Source organism: Tenrec ecaudatus, chromosome 9, assembly GCF_050624435.1.
Source record: "Tenrec ecaudatus isolate mTenEca1 chromosome 9, mTenEca1.hap1, whole genome shotgun sequence".
NCBI lineage: Eukaryota > Metazoa > Chordata > Mammalia > Afrosoricida > Tenrecidae > Tenrec > Tenrec ecaudatus.
This window is the reverse complement of record NC_134538.1, coordinates 18,262,058-18,283,338: the sequence shown is the minus strand read 5'-3', so window position 1 is coordinate 18,283,338 and position 21,281 is coordinate 18,262,058. Positions and strand designations below refer to the sequence as shown.

The 21,281-nt window shown below is 50.6% G+C and overlaps 1 protein-coding gene across 1 annotated transcript; it reads left to right on the top strand.

Moving 5' to 3' along the window:
- Positions 1-414: 414 nt before the first annotated feature.
- On the top strand, positions 415-17,196 carry LOC142457114 (malonyl-CoA-acyl carrier protein transacylase, mitochondrial-like). Its single transcript, XM_075558475.1, has 3 exons — positions 415-573; positions 2,754-3,161; positions 17,056-17,196. Exons 1-3 carry the CDS (start codon positions 415-417, stop codon positions 17,194-17,196), a joined length of 708 nt encoding a protein of 235 aa, XP_075414590.1.
- The last annotated feature ends 4,085 nt before the right edge of the window (positions 17,197-21,281 follow it).

Below are 21,281 nucleotides of genomic sequence, written 5' to 3'. Positions count from 1 at the left end.
ATGGATGGATGGATGGATGGATGGATGGATGGATGGATGGATGGATGGGGTGAGAGAGACACAGACAGACAGAGAAACTTCACGCAGAAGGAGGGCCTTCTCTAGTCTCCCAGAGGAAAGGTTTGGAGTGATTGCGAGTAAGGAGGAGTAGTGTTCGGTCCACCGGGCGCGCCACAGCAGGACTCCTGATGGTTCCCGCTAGCGGCGACAAGGACGACGACAAGATCTCTTCTTGGCGGTTGTTGGTCTACCCACCTCTCGCGTCCGGGGGTCCCTGGACACTACTCCACTCTTTCCTTCTCTCCTCCCTTCCCCCGAGCTACTCTCTGCCACTCTGGTCTACCCGGGCCGACCCAGGGACAGGGAGGCAGGCGCGCCCGTGCACCTCTTGGTCGGCTGGGAGGGAGAGTTAATATGCGGCCGGCTGGCCCCGTGCCTCCGCCACGCGCCCGTCGCCTGGCGGGCAGAGGGGACACCCTGGGTGGCGCCGTGCAGCACAGACAGATGACCCCTACATGGCTGGCTCGGCCAAGGACGCACACCGGGCCACTGGCGGAGCAAGCGGTCGAGAAGGTTCCAACCTCCCCTCTCCCCGCCCTCGCACCCAGTGGCCCGGAACGCCTGGCCCGGGCACGCTAAGAAGTGAGTACCACAGGAGTCCGGGAAGATGGCCGACGGGGACACCCGCATACTCTGAGAGCTCCTCCAAACAAAGCGGGTATGGTGACCAGGTAACTGAATAGTAGGAGTCTGGTGAGTGAAATATCCCCCTGGGACAGCACCCCAGTCCCATCCCACGTATTTGTCCTGAGCAGGGGTCTAGGTGAAAGAGGACCAGTCTCGTGGGACATCTCTGGTCACGAAGCTGCCACGAGCTCACTGGCGACTGGCCTAGGCTCCATCCCCAAACCGGACCTCAGCCCAGAGTCACGTGCCTTCCCTGCCTAGACAGGCGCAGCAGGTCACGCGCTCCCCTACACCAGGGGCCCACTCGAGGAACCCACTGGGAGAGAAGCTTTCCTCTCCCCAGGTTCCCCTCTCCCCGCAGGGCAGCGATCTGCCCTTGGGGCCCACGTCCCTCCCTCCATTCATCCAAGCATCAGGGAGCGGACCCGCCGGTTGTCTGGCGACCCCCACGGGGGACCATTCACCCGCACCGCTGCCGTGGACCTCTCCACCTGCCCTCCATGCGCCGGCCGCCCACCCCCGGCAGCCTAACGCCAGCTCTACTCCCCACCAGGACCCTGCGCTGAGCACTTCCCGCCGACGGGAGCCATAGCCCAACCCGCGCCTGTCCCGGACCCTGCGCTTCCACGGAGCGCCACGCCCCGCGCTGCTGGGTCTGCCCGCTGAAGGCCCCTCCCTGCACAAGGCACAAGAGTGGGTGCCCTCCCCAGGGTGCTGCGGGGACCCTAGCGGCCGCGGCTCTGAGCCTGAGCGGAGGACGGGTGCCAATACCCTCTGCGGTTTCGCGCCAAGCCGCTACTGTCGCGTGGTTCTGAGCTCAGAGTGGGGTGGAGGGCGAGCACCATTGTCCCCTGCAGTGTCGCGCCGCTGTCTGCGCAGCTGTCTGAGGGGCCTCCCTGCGCCCGCTCACAGCCCGGGCAGATCAAACATTCCACCTGCAGCGGAGCCTGAGACTTGGCTTTGCAGTCCCTGAGGAGCCGTAGGTGAGCTCCAGTCGGCTCTCACCACCTGGGGGCCCTGTGGGGTCCCCAGTGCCAGCCCTAAGCCTGCCGCAGCCCGCCCCAGCCACCCCAGGAGACGGCACGGTGGCCTGAGCCTCCACACAGTACCCTTAGCTGCCCTAGCACTTCCCAGCTAGAACACGAGGACCTCCAGTGGGGAGCGGCCGGACCTGGGAGGGCTTGGTGAGCTGAAGAGCATTCCCAAAAACACAGAGATCAGCACCACATCGTGGGACAATGCGAACTCAGCCACCTCTGCGCTCTATTAGGCATCACCAGCGCTTAGAGGGAAAGGGGGAAATTTTCAGACATTCACATCTACACATCCTCCATCTAGGATAGGTTTTTTTCTGTTTTTGTGTGTGTGTGTGTTTTTTGTTGTTGTTTTTCTTTCTTTTTGTTTTTTTGCTTTTTTGTGTTTTTTGTTTGTTTTGTTTTTATTCCTTCTTTCCTTTCTTTTACTTTCTGTGCTGTATTCTCTCTCTCCGTCCTTCCTACTTTATCATTAATGCTTGTACTTCTCTTCTGCCCCTTTTCTATAGATTCTCCTTCTCTCTCTTTTCTTTCTTCTCCTTCCACCTCTACTAGTATCACAGCTTGTCCTTCTTCTATTATAGATTCTCTTCCCTCTCCCTCCAATTTTTTCTTCCTCTGCCCAATATTCTGTTAAAAACTCTTTTTATATCATTAACCTTTTAAATCCTTTTTATTACTAACCCCCCTCCTCATAAAGGGGGCTGTTAAGGGTACCTTGTCACACCTGGTCAAAGCAGCCTGAGGGCACTCACTGAGGCCCCAGCCCCCACTCCAGCTGCTGAAACATCTCGGCACTGTGGGTCACCAACCCAAAAGGGAACTCGGTCTACACAGCAGTCTGACCAAGCCTTACAGTAGGTCATAGGCAATCGCCGGAAAGAATCCTTAACAATAACATAGATAAGGTTACTCCTGTCTCCCAGAAGCATGGGGCCTATGAAAGGATCAAGGAAAAATCAACAGACCACATCACTCCCAACAAAAAATCAGAGAAACGAGGCACTTTAACAGACCTAACGTCACTCATAGAAGAAACAGATAGGGGCCGCGGGCTGGCGGTGGCGCGCGGGCCGCACCCGCAGCGCCGCGAGCTTCCCGGGGCCGCCGCCGGGCGGTGCGCGCGTGGCCGACCTGCTGCGGGACGCAGCGGCCGGCGATGCGCCCAGGGAGGCGGCGGCGCGGCAGCCGCCGGGCCAGTGCTCCGTGCTGCTCTTCCCGGGCCAGGGCAGCCAGGCGGTGGGCATGGGCCAGGGCCTGCTCCGCTACCCGCGGGTGCCCGAGCTCTACGCCGCGGCGCGCCGCGTGCTGGGCTACGACCTGCTGGAGCTGAGCCTGCGCGGGCCGCAGGAGGCCCTGGACCGCACCGCGCACTGCCAGCCCGCCGTCTTCGTGGCTTCGCTGGCCGCCGTGGAGAAGCTCAACCACCTGCAGCCGGAGGTGAGCTCCCAGCCCCTCGCTGGTTCTTACCGCGTGCCCACCCTGTGCCCGGCCCAGCTGGGAAGTAAACGCGGGCCCCTGCCCTGCGCAAGCCTGCAGCCTAGTACAGGGGCACAGACAGTAGCCAATAAATCTGCTCTGTAAGTGAGGTACTTCAAGGTGCCACCCACCCACTGCCACCCGGCCGATTCCAACGCATAGCTAGGCTGTCATTAAATCTTGATGGGAATGGCCAGCCTGGTCTTGGCCTTGGGCAATGGCTGGTTAGGTCCATAATATTAAAGGTGTACAGATAGGAGGGGGAGAGCGGGGTGTGGGGAGGGGCAACAGGGATGCGACTTTAGATTGGGAGGGCAGAGAAGGATTGAGATAGCTTACGTTTCAAATTGCACTTGGTGGGTTTATTGCTGCCGGCCCTGGTGGCCCAGGGGCTGTGATCCTCAAGGCCCGCAGTTCAAAGTCAGCAGCCACTGCAGGGGGGCAAGACAGAGCTCTCTACTCCCCATAACCTCACAGGGGCAGTTCTACTCCACCCTACAGGGCTGCTGTGAGTTGGCATCGCCAGGGTAGCAGAGAGGCTTGATTTCGAGTACTTGATACCGCTGAAAGCGCTCCCGTTTAGGTCCTGGACCCCGTTTTACCCCGCCAACAATATTGCAAAGTAAATACCAGCCTGTTGGAGACGAGGAGAAGCATTCTGGGATGTGAAGGGAATTAGTGAGTGTCCCTGCTGAGTCACATGGTCTGGGCTGTGTTGTTGTTGTTGTTACCAGATATCTTCTAATCCAGTGGTTCTCCACCTTCCTCAGACTGCGCCCCTTTCACACAGTGCCTCATGTGGTGACCCCCCCAACCAGAGCATTATTTTCGTTATTACTTCATCACTGTCATTTTGCTACTGTGATGAATCGGGTGACCCCTGCGAAAGGGTCCTTCTACCCTCAAAGGGGTCACGACCCACAGGTTGAGAACCACTGTCCTCATGCATCCTGACTCAGCCACCACGCGTGCATCAGAATGAAGCAGTGCATTCCCCCCACACTGCAGCCGCTGTGTCCGTCCCTATAAGAGTCTTCCTCTCTTGATGATTCTTCCCTGCACTGAGTGTGATGTCCTCCAGGCAATGGTCCCTTCTGAAAGACAGTCTGCCCTTCCTTGCCTCTCAGGAGCAGTCTGGCTGTACTTCCTCCAAGACAGATTTGTTCACTCCTCTGGCGTTGTATGGAGCTTCCGCTCATCTCCAGCCTGTACTGTACCCCCGAGGGATCCACTTTCCTCTGCACTCCTCCTTATCCATTGTCCAGCTTCCACGTGCACGAGCTCAGGAGTTTGAAACCACCGTACCTTCCTCTGGAGCCGGATGAGGCTTTCTACTTCATTCGAGAGTCACGGTCTTGGAAACTCACAGTGGCAGGCCTCCTCTGTCCCGAAAAAAAAAAAAAAAAAAAAAGAAGAAACAGATATAGATCAGCCACAAAAGGAAATCTTCAGAACTCTGCTTGCAGTAATACAGGAGCTAAGAGAAGCAAACCAAAATAAGGATGCAATGATAGAGGGGATGAAATGCACAATAGAGGGGATGAAGTCCACAGTAGAGGGGATGAATTCTATCCACCAAAAGGAACTGCAGAAACTAACAGAGGAGGTAGTAGAGGCCACACAAAAGGTCACAGAAGCTACATCTAGGCTTGAGGAGGCTGAGAGCCGTATCAGTGAACTCGAGGATGCTCAAACCAAACGAAGCAAGCGAGAAAAACAATCAGAAAGGAAAATTAAAGAAACAGAAGACAGCCTGAGATCAATGATGTATGCTATGAAGAGGAACAATATTCGAATAATCGGTCTACCGGAACACAACATAACACACAAACCGACTGCCAAGATAGCAAAGGAATTTCTGGAAGAAAATTTTCCCAACCTAACAAAGGAGAATCCGACTCTCATACAGGAAGCAGAGAGGACGCTGGCTAAGCTAAACACCAAGAAGAACACGCCAAGACATATAATTGTAAAATTATCCAACTTAGAGGAAAAAGAGAAAATTTTACGAGCAGCAAGAGAAAGGGAGACAGTCACATACAAAGGAGTCAGGTAAGAATATACTCAGACTTATCAGCAGAAACCATGAAGAGGAGGAGAGAATGGAGCAACATCTTCCAAAAGCTGAAAGATAAAAATGCCTCCCCCAGAATCCTATACCCTGCCAAGTTATCCATTAAAATAGAGGGTAGGATAATGGTCTTCCAGGACAAGGAAGAACTCAAAAAATATACTGCAAGTCACCCGACCCTGCAGAACATACTGGCTGACTCACTATGGCCAGAAGATCAAGCTCCAACTAGAACCACCAGAAGACCACCATATAGCCCATCTCCATCCAGAAGTCAACATGCCAGCAACAAGTACCAGGACACCAGGGTCTCAGATGGAAAAGAGGACAGGATAGAAACCCTCCACTCAAACACAGTACACTGATATGAAGGAAGATAGGCAAAGACCCAAAACACAAAACAGAATATGGTAACCATGAAGCCGGAGATAGTAATAATCACTCTGAATACAAATGGGCTCAATTCATACGTTAAAAGAAAGAGGCTGGAGGACTGGATTAGAAAACATAACCCATCAATCTGCTGCCTGTAAGAGACACACCTTAAGCGAGCAGACAAGCATATGCTGAGAATAAAGGGCTGGCAGAAAGTTTACCAAGCAAATGGTAGCTCCAAGAAGACAGGAGTGGCTATCTTAATCTCCGACAAACTGGATTTCAAGATCCAAAACATAAAAAGAGACAAAGAGGGACACTACATAATGCTCAAAGGCTCAGTAAACCAGGAAGCACTTAGCATACTGAATATTTACGCACCTAATAATGGCACGGCAAATTTCGTCAAACAAACTATTAAAAAATGACAGAAGAAATCACGAAAACAACAATAATAGTGGGGGACTTCAACACTCCACTATCAGAGAAAGACAGGTCACAGGGAAAGAAGCTCAGCAAAGAGGCCAGAGAGCTAAACAATGTAATTAGGCAACAGGGCCTGATAGCCATCTATAGAGCCTTTCATCCAAAAGCAAAAGGTTTCACATTCTTCTCCAATCCACACGGATCTTTCTCAAGAATAGATCACATGCTGGGACACAAGGCCAGCCTGAGTAAATTCAAACACATAGATATTAATCAGACGTCTTTCTCAGACCACCATGCCATAAAGCTGGAGATTAATAGGAGGGCACCAAAAAAAGCAAGGGCCACCAATTGGAGAATAAACAACGATCTCCTGCGACATGAATGGGTTAAGGTCCAGATCAGAGAGGATATCAGGAAGTTTCTAGAAACTAATGAGAATGAGCATACAACATATCAAAACTTATGGAACACTGCAAAGGCAGTTATCAGAGGTAGCTTCATATCACTGAATGCATATATGAAAAAAGAAGAAAGGCGTATGACAGATATGTTAACACCAAACCTCCAACAACTAGAACAGAGTCAACAGAACTACCCCTCCAATAGCAAGAGAAAAGAAATAATAAAAATCAGGGCGGAGTTAAACCAGTGGGAAGACAAAAGAACAATGCAAAGGATTAACGCAACTAGAAGCTGGTTTTATGAACGAATTAATAAAATTGACACTCCTCTGGCAAAGCTTACCAAAGATAGAAAGGAGCAAACATCAATAGCCAGGATGAGGGATGAATCGGGGGCAATAACAACAGACCCCAATGAGATAAAAAGGATAATCACAAAGTACTATGAAGGCTTGTATTCTAATGAATTCAGAAACCTGGAAGACATGGATACATATTTAGAAAAACAATCTATCCCTATATTATCTGAGACAGAGATCAAGAACCTCAACAAACCCATAGCAAAGGAAGAAATAGAGAGTGTCATCAAAAACCTACCAAGGAAAAAGGCCCCAGGGCCAGATGGCTACACAGCAGAATTTTACCAAACATTCAGGGAAGAGCTGACACCGATCCTCCACAAAGTATTCCATAACATAGAAAAGAACGGCAAGCTCCCGAACTCATTTTACGAAGCCAGCATTACTTTGATACCCAAACAGGGAAAAGAGCCCACAGGTGTAGAGAATTATAGACCAATATCTCTAATGAACATAGATGCAAAAATCCTTAACAAAATATTGGCCAATAGAATACAAAGGAACATCAAACATATCATCCACCACGACCAAGCAGGATTCATCCCAGGGATGCAGGGATGGTTTAACATCCGAAAATCCATCAATATCATACACCACATCGTGAAGAAAAAGGATAAAAACCATATGATAATATCCATAGATGCAGAAAAAGCATTTGACAACATCCAGCACCCATTCCTAATCAAAACACTCATGAAGATAGGATTGGAAGGTAAGTTCCTCAAGCTCATACAAGCTATCTATGAAAGACCAACAGCCAACATCATAGTCAATGGAGAAAAGACAAGAACAATCCCACTGAAAAAGGGTACAAGACAAGGATGCCCCCTGTCCCCTCTTCTATTCAATATCGTTTTGGAGGTTCTGGCTAACAACATAAGACAGCGGAAGGACATCAAAGGGATCCAGTTGGGAAAGGAGGAGGTGAAACTATCCTATACATTGAAGACCCCCAAAACTCCACAGTTGGAATACTTACAGCAATAGAGGAATACGGAAGAGTAGCAGGATACAAGATCAATAAACAGAAGTCAGTAGGGTTTCTATACACATCGGACAGGGCCATGGAAGAGGGGATTAAGAGGGAAGTACCCTTCACAGTAGCCAAGAAGAAACTGAAATACCTAGGAATATACTTAACAAAAAATACTAAAGACCTTTATAAGCATAATTAAAACCCTATTACAGGAAACCAAAAGTGACCTTCACAAATGGATGACCCTCCCCTGCTCATGGTTAGGTAGGCTGAACATAGTAAAGATGACAGTTCTTCCTAAAGCACTCTACAAGTTCAATGCTATACCAATCCAATTACCATCAACCTTCTTCAAAGAATTGGAAAAACTGACCACCAACTTCATATGGAGAGGGAAGAAACCCAGAATTAGCAGAGAACTCCTCAAGAAGAAGGACACAATTGGAGGACTCGCCCTACCCGATTTTAATGCCTACTACACAGCTACAGTGGTCAAAACAGCATGGTAGTGGCACAATGATAGACACTCAGACCAGTGGAAAAGAACAGAAAGCCCAGGAGTAAAATCATCAGCATATAGACAACTGATCTTCGACAAGGGTCCAAAAAATGTCAAGTGGGAAGCAGATGCCCTCTTTAATAAGTGGTGCTGGAAACAATGGATATCCACATGTAGAAAGTTGAAACAAGACGTCTACCTCACCCCATGCACAAGAATACACTCAAGGTGGATCACAGATCTAGAAGTCAAACCCCAAACCATCAGGACCATTAAGGAGGGAATCGGGACTAATCTCAGAGCACTGGCCCAGGGAGCACATAGGCTCACTGCAACAGGGAAGGGGACACACACATGTGAACTGGAAATCGACAAATGGGATCTAATAAGAATAAAACACCTGTGCACCTCGAAAGACTTCGCCAAGAGGGTGACAAGGCAACCCACAGACTGGGAGAAGATTTTTAGTAATGACACATCAGACAAAGGGCTCATTGCTAAAATCTATAACACCATCATGACCTGCAAAAAGAGGAAAACAGTTAACCCCCTAAGGAAGTGGGCAAAAGAAATGAGAAGAACTTTCACTAGAGAGGAGATCAATATGGCCAATAAACATATGAGAAAGTGCTCGAAGTCCCTTGCCATAAGAGAAATGCAAATCAAAACAACCATGAGATACCACCTAACACCTCTGAGGCTAGCCCAGATCAGTAAATCAGAGAGCAACAAGTGTTGGAGGGGCTGTGGTGAAGTAGGAACCCTCCTCCACAGCTGGTGGTCGTGCAGATTTGTATAGCCACTGTGGAAAGCAATCCGGCGATACCTAAAGAAAATGGAAATTGATCTACCTTACGACCCAGCCATCCCTCTACTGGGCATATACCCGGTTGAAGCAGCAAATAAAACACGACCAGTCATATGCGCTCCAATGTTTATTGCGGCACAATTCACAATAGCAAAGACTTGGAAACAGCCTAAGTTTCCATCGAAAGACGAGTGGATTAGCAAACTTTGGCACATACACACAATGGAGTATTATGCAGCACTGAAAAGCACCGATGAGCACATGAAACACGTTATTTCATGGGAAGAGCTGGAAGGAATTATGTTAAGCAAGGTAAGCCAGACCCAAAGGGACAGGTACAACATGAGTCCCCTGAGGTAAGTACTCAGCATGACAGAAATAGAAGAATAAACATCCATCCCACAATAAACGGGAGGAAGCATAGATAGTTGGAGGGAGGGCAGTTCACACCTAGGGACGTACATGAGAGCCCAGCATAAAGAAGGAGTAGTGGGGTAGGGAGAGGGAGAACCGGAATGGGGAGAATCCGAATGGATGGTATGGGGGGGGGGGGCAGGGTACTAACCCACCCGGGGGAGAGTATCGGTTGTGTCCCCACAGATCCGGAACATGCATACGGACCCCAACACGACACACCAAACAAGGAGGGCAACGCAAAGTACAGAGGTCTACACAAAGAGGCTGGACGACAAGCCGGCCCAAACCAGAATTAGGCCGGGCCCCACACTCGATGGGAATACCACAGAAAACATAAATAGATCGTCTGGAGTGGGAAAGGAACTGACCCACCACACCACATCCAGAAGGAAGCTGAAACAAAAGAAGGAGAAAGGACGTAGTGGAAGTACACCTGGGTCCACCAAGCCCATGGTCGATAGACCAGCTAGAAGGGCCCATCATGCAGAGAGGACCATTCAGCTGACCACACTACGAGATGCGACATCCTGCACCAACACATGGCCCTACACGGGACAGCACCTGAGACACAATGGGGGATGAGCGACTGAGCTGACCCCGCCACACTGAGGCAAACAATGGGGGCATGCAATGGAGCAGTGGAGGAAGCAGAGCAAAGGGATCCCGAGGGAGTATAAGGGATGGTCTTCCGGGCCAGGACGTGGTGCCTCACAAGCTACACCTAGAAAACACTCCTAAAGGCCAACGAAATGACCTTGAACTACTAGCAATTTTTCTTTTAATATTTGCTATCTTTTTGTTTAGTCTTTTTAAATTTGTTTTGTTTTTTACCTTTTAAATTTTGTATGTTAGTGGCTTTTCTGCTTATCAGCGTGTCGATGTTGCTTCTGTCAAAGCCATGTTCTTATGGGCCACTTGGGCGCAGTCAAAGTCATATGCATTTGTATGCACATATTACTATGTCAGCAGGTCCACCTAGACAAGATAGGCTGGACAAATAATGAGAGAAGAAAACAACAGGACCAACGGTCCTGGAGGGACATGAGAGCGTGGGAGGTAGGGGAAGGGAGGAGGTGTCGCCCAACACAGGGACAAGGGAACAGCGAGTGGTTCAAAACCAGAGGAGGGAGGGGAGGGGAGGACTGGAAGGGAGTGACCAAGAGCAAGGTAACTGAGAGGAACTACTGAATCCAGAATGAAGGCTAAACATGGTAATGGGTCGGGAGGAAAGCGAAAGGAAATAGAGGAAAGGAGTAGGAGGCAAAGTGCATACAGAGAAGCCTAAATACAGACATGTACATATGTAAATATATTTATGATTATGGGGGCAATAGACTTATATGCATATATTTATAGGTTCAGTAGTAGGGTAGCAGATGGACATTAGGCCTCCTCATGCATAATCCCCCAATACATTAGCACCTCGCCCTGCTAAACAGCCATTGCAGGATACCCATCTTCCCGACATGATCACTGAAGACAGACGTGTGTGTAAGCAAATGTGGTGAAGAAAGCTGATGGTGCCGGCTATCAAAAAAAGATATAGCATCTGGGGTCTTAAAGGCTTGAAGGCAAATAAGCGGCCATCTAGCTCAGAAGCAACAAAGCCCACAGAGAAGAAGCACACGGCCTAAGCGAATACAAGGTGTTGAATGGACCATGTAGCAGACACCAAGGAACAAAAACAATCATTGTGTGATCACCTTCCTCACATAATCGCTGAAGATGAAAGTGTGCATAAGCAAGTGTGGTGAAGAAGGCTAATGGTGCCCGGCTACTGAGAGATATAGCGTCTGGGGACTTAAAGGCTTGAAAGCAAATAAGCGGCCATCTAGCCCAGAAGCAACCGAGCCCACACGGAAGCAGCACACCAACGTAGGTGAACATGAAGGACAGAGACCAGGTCTCCAACAACAAAGGTGGGGTGGTGGTAAGAATCACATCACCATGAAAGAGGGGGAGTGCATGATGGGGACCCAATGCCCACCTGTAGACAGCTGGACACCCCTTCCAGAGGGGTAGTGAGGAGGAGATGGGCCACTCAGGGTTCAGTGTAGCAACAATGAAACTCAAAACCTTCCTCTAGTTCCTGAACGCTTCCTCCCCTCCCAATCATCATGACCCCAATTCTACCTTGCCTTGCGGACCTGGTTATACCAGAGGATGTACAGCGGTGCAGTGGGGATCTGGAGGCACAGGGAATCTAGGACAGACGAACCCCTCAACTCCAGCGGTGGGAGTGGCGACACCAGGAGGGAAGGGCATGTAGAAAGGGAGAACCGATCTCGGAGATCTATGTGTAACCTCCTCTCTGGGAGAGGGGCAATGGGGAGGCGGGTGAGGGGAGACACCGGGGAGTGTAAGATAAGATATAATAATTATTTATAAACTATCAAGGGACCAGGGGTGGGATCGGGGAGGGAGGGGATGGGGGGGAAAAAGGGAAACCGAGCTGATTCCAGGAACCCAAGTGGAAGGTGAATTATGAGAGTGACGAGTGCAACGAATGTATAAGGGTGCTTTGCTCAATTGATGTATGTACAGATCGTGATAAGAGCCTTATGAGCCCCAATAAAAAGATTTTTTTTTAAAGAATAAATCCTTTTGGTAAGACCTTTAAAAAAAAAAAGAAGTGAGCAACACAAACCTTGTGTCAGGGGCTGACTTTCACAATTAGATCACAGTGATTGTGCTAACTACCTTCCTCACCCAGTTCTCCCTCTCACTTTCTATCTACCCCCCATTACCTGTCCTAACTCCCCCAATCTACCTTACTCCCCCCACTACCTACCTACCTACACCTGCCCCCACTACTTACCTACCCTCTCCCAGCCCTACCTACCCCCCACCCTATCACACACAAAATAATTTAACAGCTAATTTAGTCCCCAACGATGCTGAGGGGGTGGAGGGGGGCTCAGTTTGAATCACTTCCATGAAACAGTTAGTAGCCTGGAAATCCGTCGTCTTTCAAGGGCTGCTCTGCCCAAGGTCTCAAGGAAGCAGACAGCCGAGTCTTCCAGAGAGCAGTATACCTAGTCCAGCCAGAGGCAGCAGGCAGCCAGCTGTTCCCCCACGATTAGCCAGATCACCAGATCCTACCGTCCCAAGCTCAAGCGATGTGTACTATTACACCAGCAGCATGGCAATGCACATCCGAAGGAAAAAACCTCATGATTTAGCGGCAGGATCCATGGGTTTGGTGCCCCCCAAAGGTCATATACATTAGCTCACAATTGGAGGCAGAGAACTAGCTCAGGCAGTCACATAGTGCTTCCACCACCAGGGGGAGGGAGGGAGAGGGAAAGGGAGAATGGGAGAGAGAGAGAGAGAGAGAGAGAGAGAGAGAGAGAGAGAGAGAGAGAGAGAGAGAGAGAGAGAGAGAGAGAGAGAGAGCTTGGGCTTACAGAGCCCAGAGATCTCTGCCCACAGATCAAAACCACCTTATTACACCCCAATTGTTCTTATAGGCCAGGTTGGCACAGTAAACTGATCACCACCCAACATAGCACCCCCCCCCTCTGAGGTCCCCTCTCTCCCCCCTTTCGTATAGTGAAAGGAAAACCTCTTTGCAACGTGAAGAAGCTCCGCTGAACTTTTCCCCTGGCCTGTGGTTGCAGAAAGTACTAATTGTGTTGGTCAGGTATCCTTTTCATAATACACCCCCCCTCTCACATCGTAACACCCTTCACAGTTCTCCACTGCCCCAAGAATGTTCCCCAGTGGGGGGTGAGGACAGCCCCTTACAACGAATCGTGGGTTCAATAGGCGAAATCATACCTCTAAGACAGAGAGAGATGAAGAAAGTCCTATATAGAATGAGATGGGAATAACGGAGGCAGACACAGCTCAGGGGTAGCTTTCTCACCCTCAGCTTCACTTGGTGGTCCACGTGGACAGAGCTGGAGAGAAGACTTCGTCTACGGCTGACCAAGGCTTCCCTTTCTCTCAGGGTCAGGTCACCACACATATCACAGGCGGGAAGGGGCTGTACAATAGGCATGCACAACATAGGTAGGGGGCGTAGCACCAGGCATAAGCATGGCAAGAAGGGGACCAGCTAGGGATGTACGCATGCAGTAAGAAGGGGGGACCAGAGGCACACATGTGACAGTTAAGGCAGAGACCCTAGACTCAATAGGGCAGCCTAACCTTGGTCACTCTTGAGTGGGCTTTACCTCTTCTACTACCACCCTGATCAGAAGGGAGTGGGCCCTACTTATTATGGGATAAACAGTGGTGGCTGCCTGCTTACTCTAGACGACTGGTCACCCTGAAGGAGGAGAATAACCCGAATCTACTTTTGTTGACCTTTAAGTGGATAGTCAGTCAGTCATTCACCACATGTAGCAAGCAACTAACTTTGGGGGGAGACAACTAGGGAGAAATCTTTGCTTCCCACATTCCCCGCTCGGCTTACATACATTAGTAACGCCTTTTTGGCTTCTGCAGAGTCTTCATAGAGGTGGAAAAACACATCCCTCCTTACCACACAGCGGCCCAGGCTGTGGTCCTTACCTTTATAAAAGCAGACACCTTACAAGAATGAGAGGCTGCTGTGTTTGAGAAACGGCCACTTAAAGACTCTGAACTAGAACTCTACACTCAGGGGAAGAGCGCTCACTCAAACCAGTCAAGTTCACAACAGCACCTAAAACAGTGTCACTGGTCCTCCATAGGACAGACCTTTCCAACCCCTTGCTCAAGGCAGCCGCTTGGGTCAGAAAGACCCACACACTACACATGCCATGAGGCGAGGACAAGAACACGTGCGAAAACAAACAAACAAATAATTAAATAAATATTTTTTAAAGCACACGTGCGAGGGCAAGCCAGATTCCGAACTTCAGTCAGGTCCTCTTCCTTTGTGAAGAGCGGTGTTGGACGGATGGACGGATGGATGGATGAGAGAGACAGACAGACACAGACACAGAGAAACCTCACACAGGAGGGCCTCATCTAGGCTCTGAGAGGAAAGAGACACACACTCATAAGCCATAAAACATATATGGAGCCAAGAGCAAATAGGATGTGCGTGTCATAAGCAGTGCGATCAATAATTACTTAACTCTCTTAGACATTTTCAAATACTCGGTTTATTCACTGCAGACACACATCAAACAATCTAAAAAATAACTACTAACTAGATAAAAGTATTGGAGCAAGGGTGCGCATAAGGGCATAATAACACCACTCTTCACACATATCATTCTAGCATCATAGTCCCAACAAGCATTGCCTTCATCGGTGTGCTCACCCAGGGTAGAGTTGGAGAGAGCAGAGCAGGAGTTGATGTCTCCTTGGTTGACAGCACTCTAAAAAGTCAGTGTTTAAATGGACAACTTGGCTGGTTCTTTGACACATTCACTGTCCCAGTCAAGTCTCATCGGGTTTCTCCACACTTTGGTGGTGGCTCCTCGGACCAGCTGTTCATTCTTGGTGATGGTCCAACGTCTTGGCTGGGCCCTCCCTAATGTCACACGTTATTTCTTCTCTGAAGTGGAGTTTTTTGTGTTTGCTTCTTTTGAGAAGGCTCAACTGTAAAGGTGAAATTGAGGAACAGGGAGGAAGATGGACATGACAGGACGAGGGAGAACAGAAACAGAAATAGCTTTATTAGGTAGGGGGAGCTCCCTGACAAGGTTCCGTGACCTAGGCCAACAGGTCAGGGAAGTCGTACCCAGCAGCTGGGGCAAGGGATTTTAAAGGGGTGGTGAGGAATGTAGGGCAATTAGCATATGGGGTCTCAAAACCGGGCGAATTGCTGGTCGACTCCTTGCTGCTTTCTTTGAACCAGTAACATCTGGTTTCATTGGTTATCTTATCTGGCGCCATCTGCTGCTGACCTTTGGGATGTGCAGGGAGGCACGTGCAAGGCCCAGACCCTAGTTCAGACCCGGCCCAAACAGTCCAAACTTCTTAATATTGGAAATGGGGCGAAGTTTACAGTCTTAACTACTGCCTACTGAGATAGGGCAAAGAAGGGGATAAAGAGTTGGAAGGTTTGGGGACTGGGCTGGTTGGCAGTGGACTGTAAGGGTGAAGAAGCTGATTGAAGGTCAGGTTGGAGATATCTTTCATCCATTCCTGCAAGAATCTAAACACACAGAGCTAAAAGGAAAATTACACAGATTATTATCAGAGGCCTGATGAGGGGCATAACCCAGGCCAAGGCAGGACTTTGAAACCATGAGAAGCTGGTGGTACTCCACTGACGTTTCCTGATTTTATTGGCCATGGTGCGGAGTGCCTTAGCATTTTGTTTAAATATGCCTTTATTTAGAAACATGCATATTCCTCTTTTATCTGCTGTTAATAAGTCAAGAGCTTAGCGATATTATAAGGTGACTCATTCTAAGGATGTTACCTGCCTTTGGAGGGAGACAAAAGAGTCATCAGTTTGATGTTTTTTGAAATGGATGGCTACTTTTGCTGGTGACTGAAGAGCCTGTAAGAGATTAACTGGGGAGAGGAGGTGGAGAAGGGAGGGACAGGCGTGAGTGCCTGCATTAGCCGGCAAACCCCTGGACCTCCACCGCATGCCAGTCACCAGGCGGGGAGAGGGGCCACCCCAAGGGAACGCCACATGGGTGGATGATGGCTGCTGACTCGGCCTAAGCCATGACTGGACATACCCCCGGCCAGGCCGACTGCACATGCGAACGAGAAGGTTCCCGTCCCCTCCCACCAACCCCATGCCCTGGGGCTCAGAACGCAGGGTACATGAGGAAGCAAGCAAGTGAGCGCGAGCAGCGCAAGACAAACCCTTGTGTGGAGGGCTGACTTTCAATAGATCGCAGCAAGGGAGCTGCTCTGCTACGTTTGAAACCCCGACCCAGAAGCAGGTCGTCTATGAATGGTTTAGCACCAGGCTCCCCACGAACGTGCGGTGCTTGACAGGTGAGGGGCGGCCACCTATCCGGCCGTGCCCCATTCATGGGACGAGGGACACCCTGCACCGGACCCCGGTCCCGATGTGCGGCCAACCAAGGCCAACCGAGACTCCGTGGCGCTGCCGTATCGTTCCTCCTGGGCAAGATTCTGACTTAAAGGCGTTCAGTCATAATCCCACAGATGGTAGCTTCGCCCCATTGGCTCCTCAGCCAAGCACACACACCAAATGTCTGAACCTGAAGATTACCATGGCAACAACACATCATCACTAGAGTAAAACTAACCTGTCTCACGATGGTCTAAACCCAGCTCACGTTCCCTATTAGTGGGTGAACAATACAACGCTTGGTGAATTCTGCTTCATAATGATAGGAAGAACAGACATTGAAGGATCAAAAAGCTACATCGCTATGAACGCTTGGCCGCCACAAGCCAGTTATCCTGTGGTAACTTTTCTGACACCTCCTGCTTAAAACCCAAAAGGTCAGAAGGATCATGAGGCCCCGCTTTCACGGTCTGTATTCGTATTGAAAATCAAGATCAAGCGAGCTTTTGCCCTTCTGCTCCACGGGAGGTTTCTGTCCTCCCTGAGCTCGCCTTAGGACACCTGCGTTACCTTTTGACAGGTGTACCGCCCCAGTCAAACTCCCCACCTGGAACTGTCCCCGGAGCGGGTAGCGTCCAGCCGGCGCGCGGCCCGGGCGCTTGGCGCCAGAAGCGAGAGCCCCTCGCAGGGGCTCGCCACCCCGCCCTCACCGGGACAGTGAAAAGACGATCAGAGTAGTGGTATTTTACCGGCGGCCCGCATGACCGGCGGAACCCTGCCCACCCCCCTCGTGGGGAAACGGAGGGACACCCAGGGACTTCCACTTATTCTACACCTCTCATGTCTCTTCACCGTGCCAGGCGAGAGTCAATGGGGTCTTCTTTCCCTGCTGATTCTGCCAAGCCTGTTCCCTTGCCCTAGCCCTTAACCCCTAGCCCCTAACCCCACTGCCTAACCCTTAATCCTTACCCCTTACCCTTACCTCTTAACCTTAACCCTAACACCAACCCCAACCCTAACCCCCAAACCCCTAACCCTAACACCTAACCGCCAACTCCGTAACCTCTAATCCTCACCACCCTAACCCTAACAACCCTAACCCCCCTAAACCTAAACCCTTAACCCTAACCCCAATCCCAAACCTAACAACCTCAACCCCTAATCCACAAATCTAACGTACAACACAACCCTAACACTAACCACAACCACAAGCACAACCACAACCACAATGCCACAGCAGAGGCAGACAAGAGGGGTAAACGACCAGGAACTGGAACGACACCAAGGCTAGGCCTCAGGCACCTGAGGAGACAACCTGGAGTGCTCCAGGGGCACCAGCAAAGGGAAAATCCAGCACAACCCCATGCAGACCTTGGCAGGTACATGGTGAGGCAGGAGGGACAGACCATTCCCACCACGGGGAAGACCCTTCGCCAAGAAAAAGAGCGCAAACGACCTCTTGAGGTAAGAGGATGGCGCGTGAGAGGCCAAACCGGATTCTGCAGCACCGTGTCCTCTCCACGCACTGACAAGTGGATGGCGGGAAGAGGCGAGGGGCCCACGGGCAGAGCCAGAGGACCGGTCCCATTCGCCATGAATGTCCGTCCTTCTGGCTTAGGTCCGGCTTGGGAGAGCGTGAAGGCACGTCGATGGGGTGTGCTCAAATCAAGTCACTCGAGGAGAGCAAAAGGGAAAAGTAAAAGCCCTGCCGGGTGCCAGGTGAGGTTGGGAAGGAAAAAGACCCGATTTCTGCCTCACTTGACCCACCCGGGGCCACGAAAGGACGGCCACCAAAAGGATGCGGAGAGTTCTTGACACCAAAGACACTGTCCAAGGAGCATGGAAGGGGCTCCACTAAACGTGGCATAGCTGCCCGGGATGCCTGCAGCGGGGAGAGGACACGGGGTGCACAGAAGACCCAACCCGCCAACCTCTGTGGGTCCCGCCACCCTGCAGGCGCTGGAGGCCGAAGGAGGCACCAAAGGACCGAACACAACTGGACTCGGGAGAGCTGGTGCACGGGCTTTGAAGTGAGAGACTCACACGGGATCGAAGGGAGCGCGCCACAGGCCACTGGTAACCCAAAAGAGACCCAGGGAACCAATGCACATCCAGAGCATCAAACCGACCTCTTCAACGAATGTCACTGAAGATGAGCATGTCAGCACCTATCTGGTGGCCCAAAATGACCAATTTCAGCTAAAGAAAAATGCCAGGAGATGGAGCGATGGCTTCTCCCCACGGGCACCCCCCGGAACCGCGTTTCAACCAAAGGCCTGCCAGGCAACCCCATAGCACTCACTCTCGGAGGTCCTAGGAGACTCTGGTCAGCCAACCATAAAAAAGAAGGAGGGAGCAGTGTGCCCTCGGCTCCACAGGAGCCGCACACTGGAGGTCCCATGTAGGCGACCTACTTGGAAGCATGTGTGAGGAACTTTAACATTTTTCTCAGGTTCCACCTGAGGAGCGACACACTCAAGGAGTTGCTGAGGAGCAAACTGCCACTCGCCGGGTGACTGCGAGCCACCAAGGCGGGTCCCAGGACCCAGAGTGGGGACTTGAGAAACACTCTCAGGCGCCACCTGCAATGTTGCCGGGTGGGCCTCAACAAGGCAAGGCCGGGTCCAGGCCCGGGTAGTAAACACCGAATTTCCGGGCGACTGATAGTCACCAGGGCCATTCCCCGGGCCCCAAGTGGGTACTTGGAATAATTCAAGCACTGCTTTGGGCGGTCCAGGCTCCACCCAGGCCAGGAGAGGTGGGGGTGAAACCTAAACTGGAGGAGACCAGAGGAGTTCATGCTGACCAATCCACCAAAAGGAACCTTCTATTTGTTCATGACGCCTCCTTGGGGACTGCTCCGGTCCTCGTGGTCACAGCGGGTGAGCATCCTGTGCTGGTCCACCAAGCCTGATGGACACCAGCGACAGGGGCAGCAGTGAAGCCCACCAACCTGTAAGGCTGCAGGGACAACCTCGGGCCACCGCTCTGGGCCGGCGCTCTATCACCAATGGGACGACCGAGGTGACACTACCAGTGTCCTGGAACTCTGGCCAGCAACATAGGGTGCTCATGTCCCACCGTGCTGGCGACAGAGTTCAGGATAGAAAGTGAAAGTGACCGCTAGGTGGCAGTGGCAGGACGAATGTGCATCGCTAGCCAGCAATAGCACGTCCTTGGCAGGACAGTTGCCTAACTTCAACCAGGTCACACACCGCCATCGTCCACCGCTGTTGCCTGACCCAGAACAGACTCATCACAGTTACCGTCACCACCGACGCCACTTGTCCCAGACATGAATCTCCACCTCAGTGGCTGCCACCACCCTCCGTGCACGTGCCTCCGTTGTCCCGCTTCCGGACGCTCTATCCAACAGCCAAGTGCCATCACCGCACTTCCGGCAGGTATGATGATGAAACGATCCCTTCAGGAACAGGAAGAAGACAGACCAGATTGGTGCCCAGTTATTACCACCTATCATCACCTCCTGACCAGACCTATGTATGGGCAGGAGGCAGAGTAAGGGGAGACCAACCAACCAATCAACCAACCGACCCTGTAGGTTTCTGAGTGGGCGCAACAACACAGGTGTTGATGGGTGGTTTCCAACGGGTTGACCTCGTGATTGGTAGTGCAACCGGACCGACCATGCAGTGCACCTGAGGGGTGTCCTGTCCTAGAGCGCTCCAAGGGAACCTCCTGGCATTGCTGGCCAGGAAGTGGGGGTGGGGTTGAGGGTCCCTGTGGGAAAGCTCTAAAATGACAATTGGTTTCCTTTTTGAGTACGATAGGATGGCAGTATTGATGGTATGACATGCAGCTAAAGTGCAAGTTTAAGTGGTTTATACCAGTTTGTGTAAGAATAAACAAACATCCATCTTAGAAACAACAAAGTCCACATGAAAAAAGCATAGCAGCCTGTGAGAGCACGAGGCGTCAAAGGGTTCATGTATCAGGCATCAAAGACCAAAAAAATCATAGCACTGTGAATGAGGGCGAGTGCAGACTGGGGACCCAGGACCCATCTGTGGGCAATTGACGTGCCAGTCAGGGTGCACCACAGCAATGATGAAACATATAACTTTCCTCTAATTCTTGAATGCTTCCTCCCCACCACTATCACAATCCCAGTTCTACCTGAGAAATCCAGCTGGACCAGAGGATGTACACTGGTACAGATAGGAACTGGAAACAAAGGAAATCTAGGAAAGATGAACCCCTCAGGACCGGTGGTGAGAGTGGCGATACCACAAGGGTAGAGATGGTGACGGAGAAAGGGGGAACAGATTACAAGGATCTACATATAATCTCCTCCCTGGGGGACAGACAGCGGAGAAGTTGGTGAAGACAGACGTCGGACAGTGTAAGATATAACAAAATAATAATAATTTATAAATTATCAAGGATCCATGGGGGAAGGGGAGGGGGGAAATGAGGAGTGAATATCAGGGGTTCAAGTAGAGAAGAAATGTTTTGAGAATGATGAGAAAACAAATATAAAAAAGTGCTTGACACAATGGATCTATGTGTGGATTGTGATAAGAGTTGGACAAGCGCCAAATAAAATGATTTAATTTTAAAAAATGCAAAATTAGAAACTAAGAGGAAGGGTTGTTGAAAATTAAGACCTGGGTGGTAGAAACAAAGTTGGAAATCATATAAAAGAATTTTACAAGGCCAACTTCTTCATCTAAATACCTTTTTTCATCAACACAAATGGTGACTATACACCTGGATGGGCTTTCTACTTCCATCAACAGACACAGTCTGAAAGATTCCATTAGGCAATAGAAATAAGATATACAC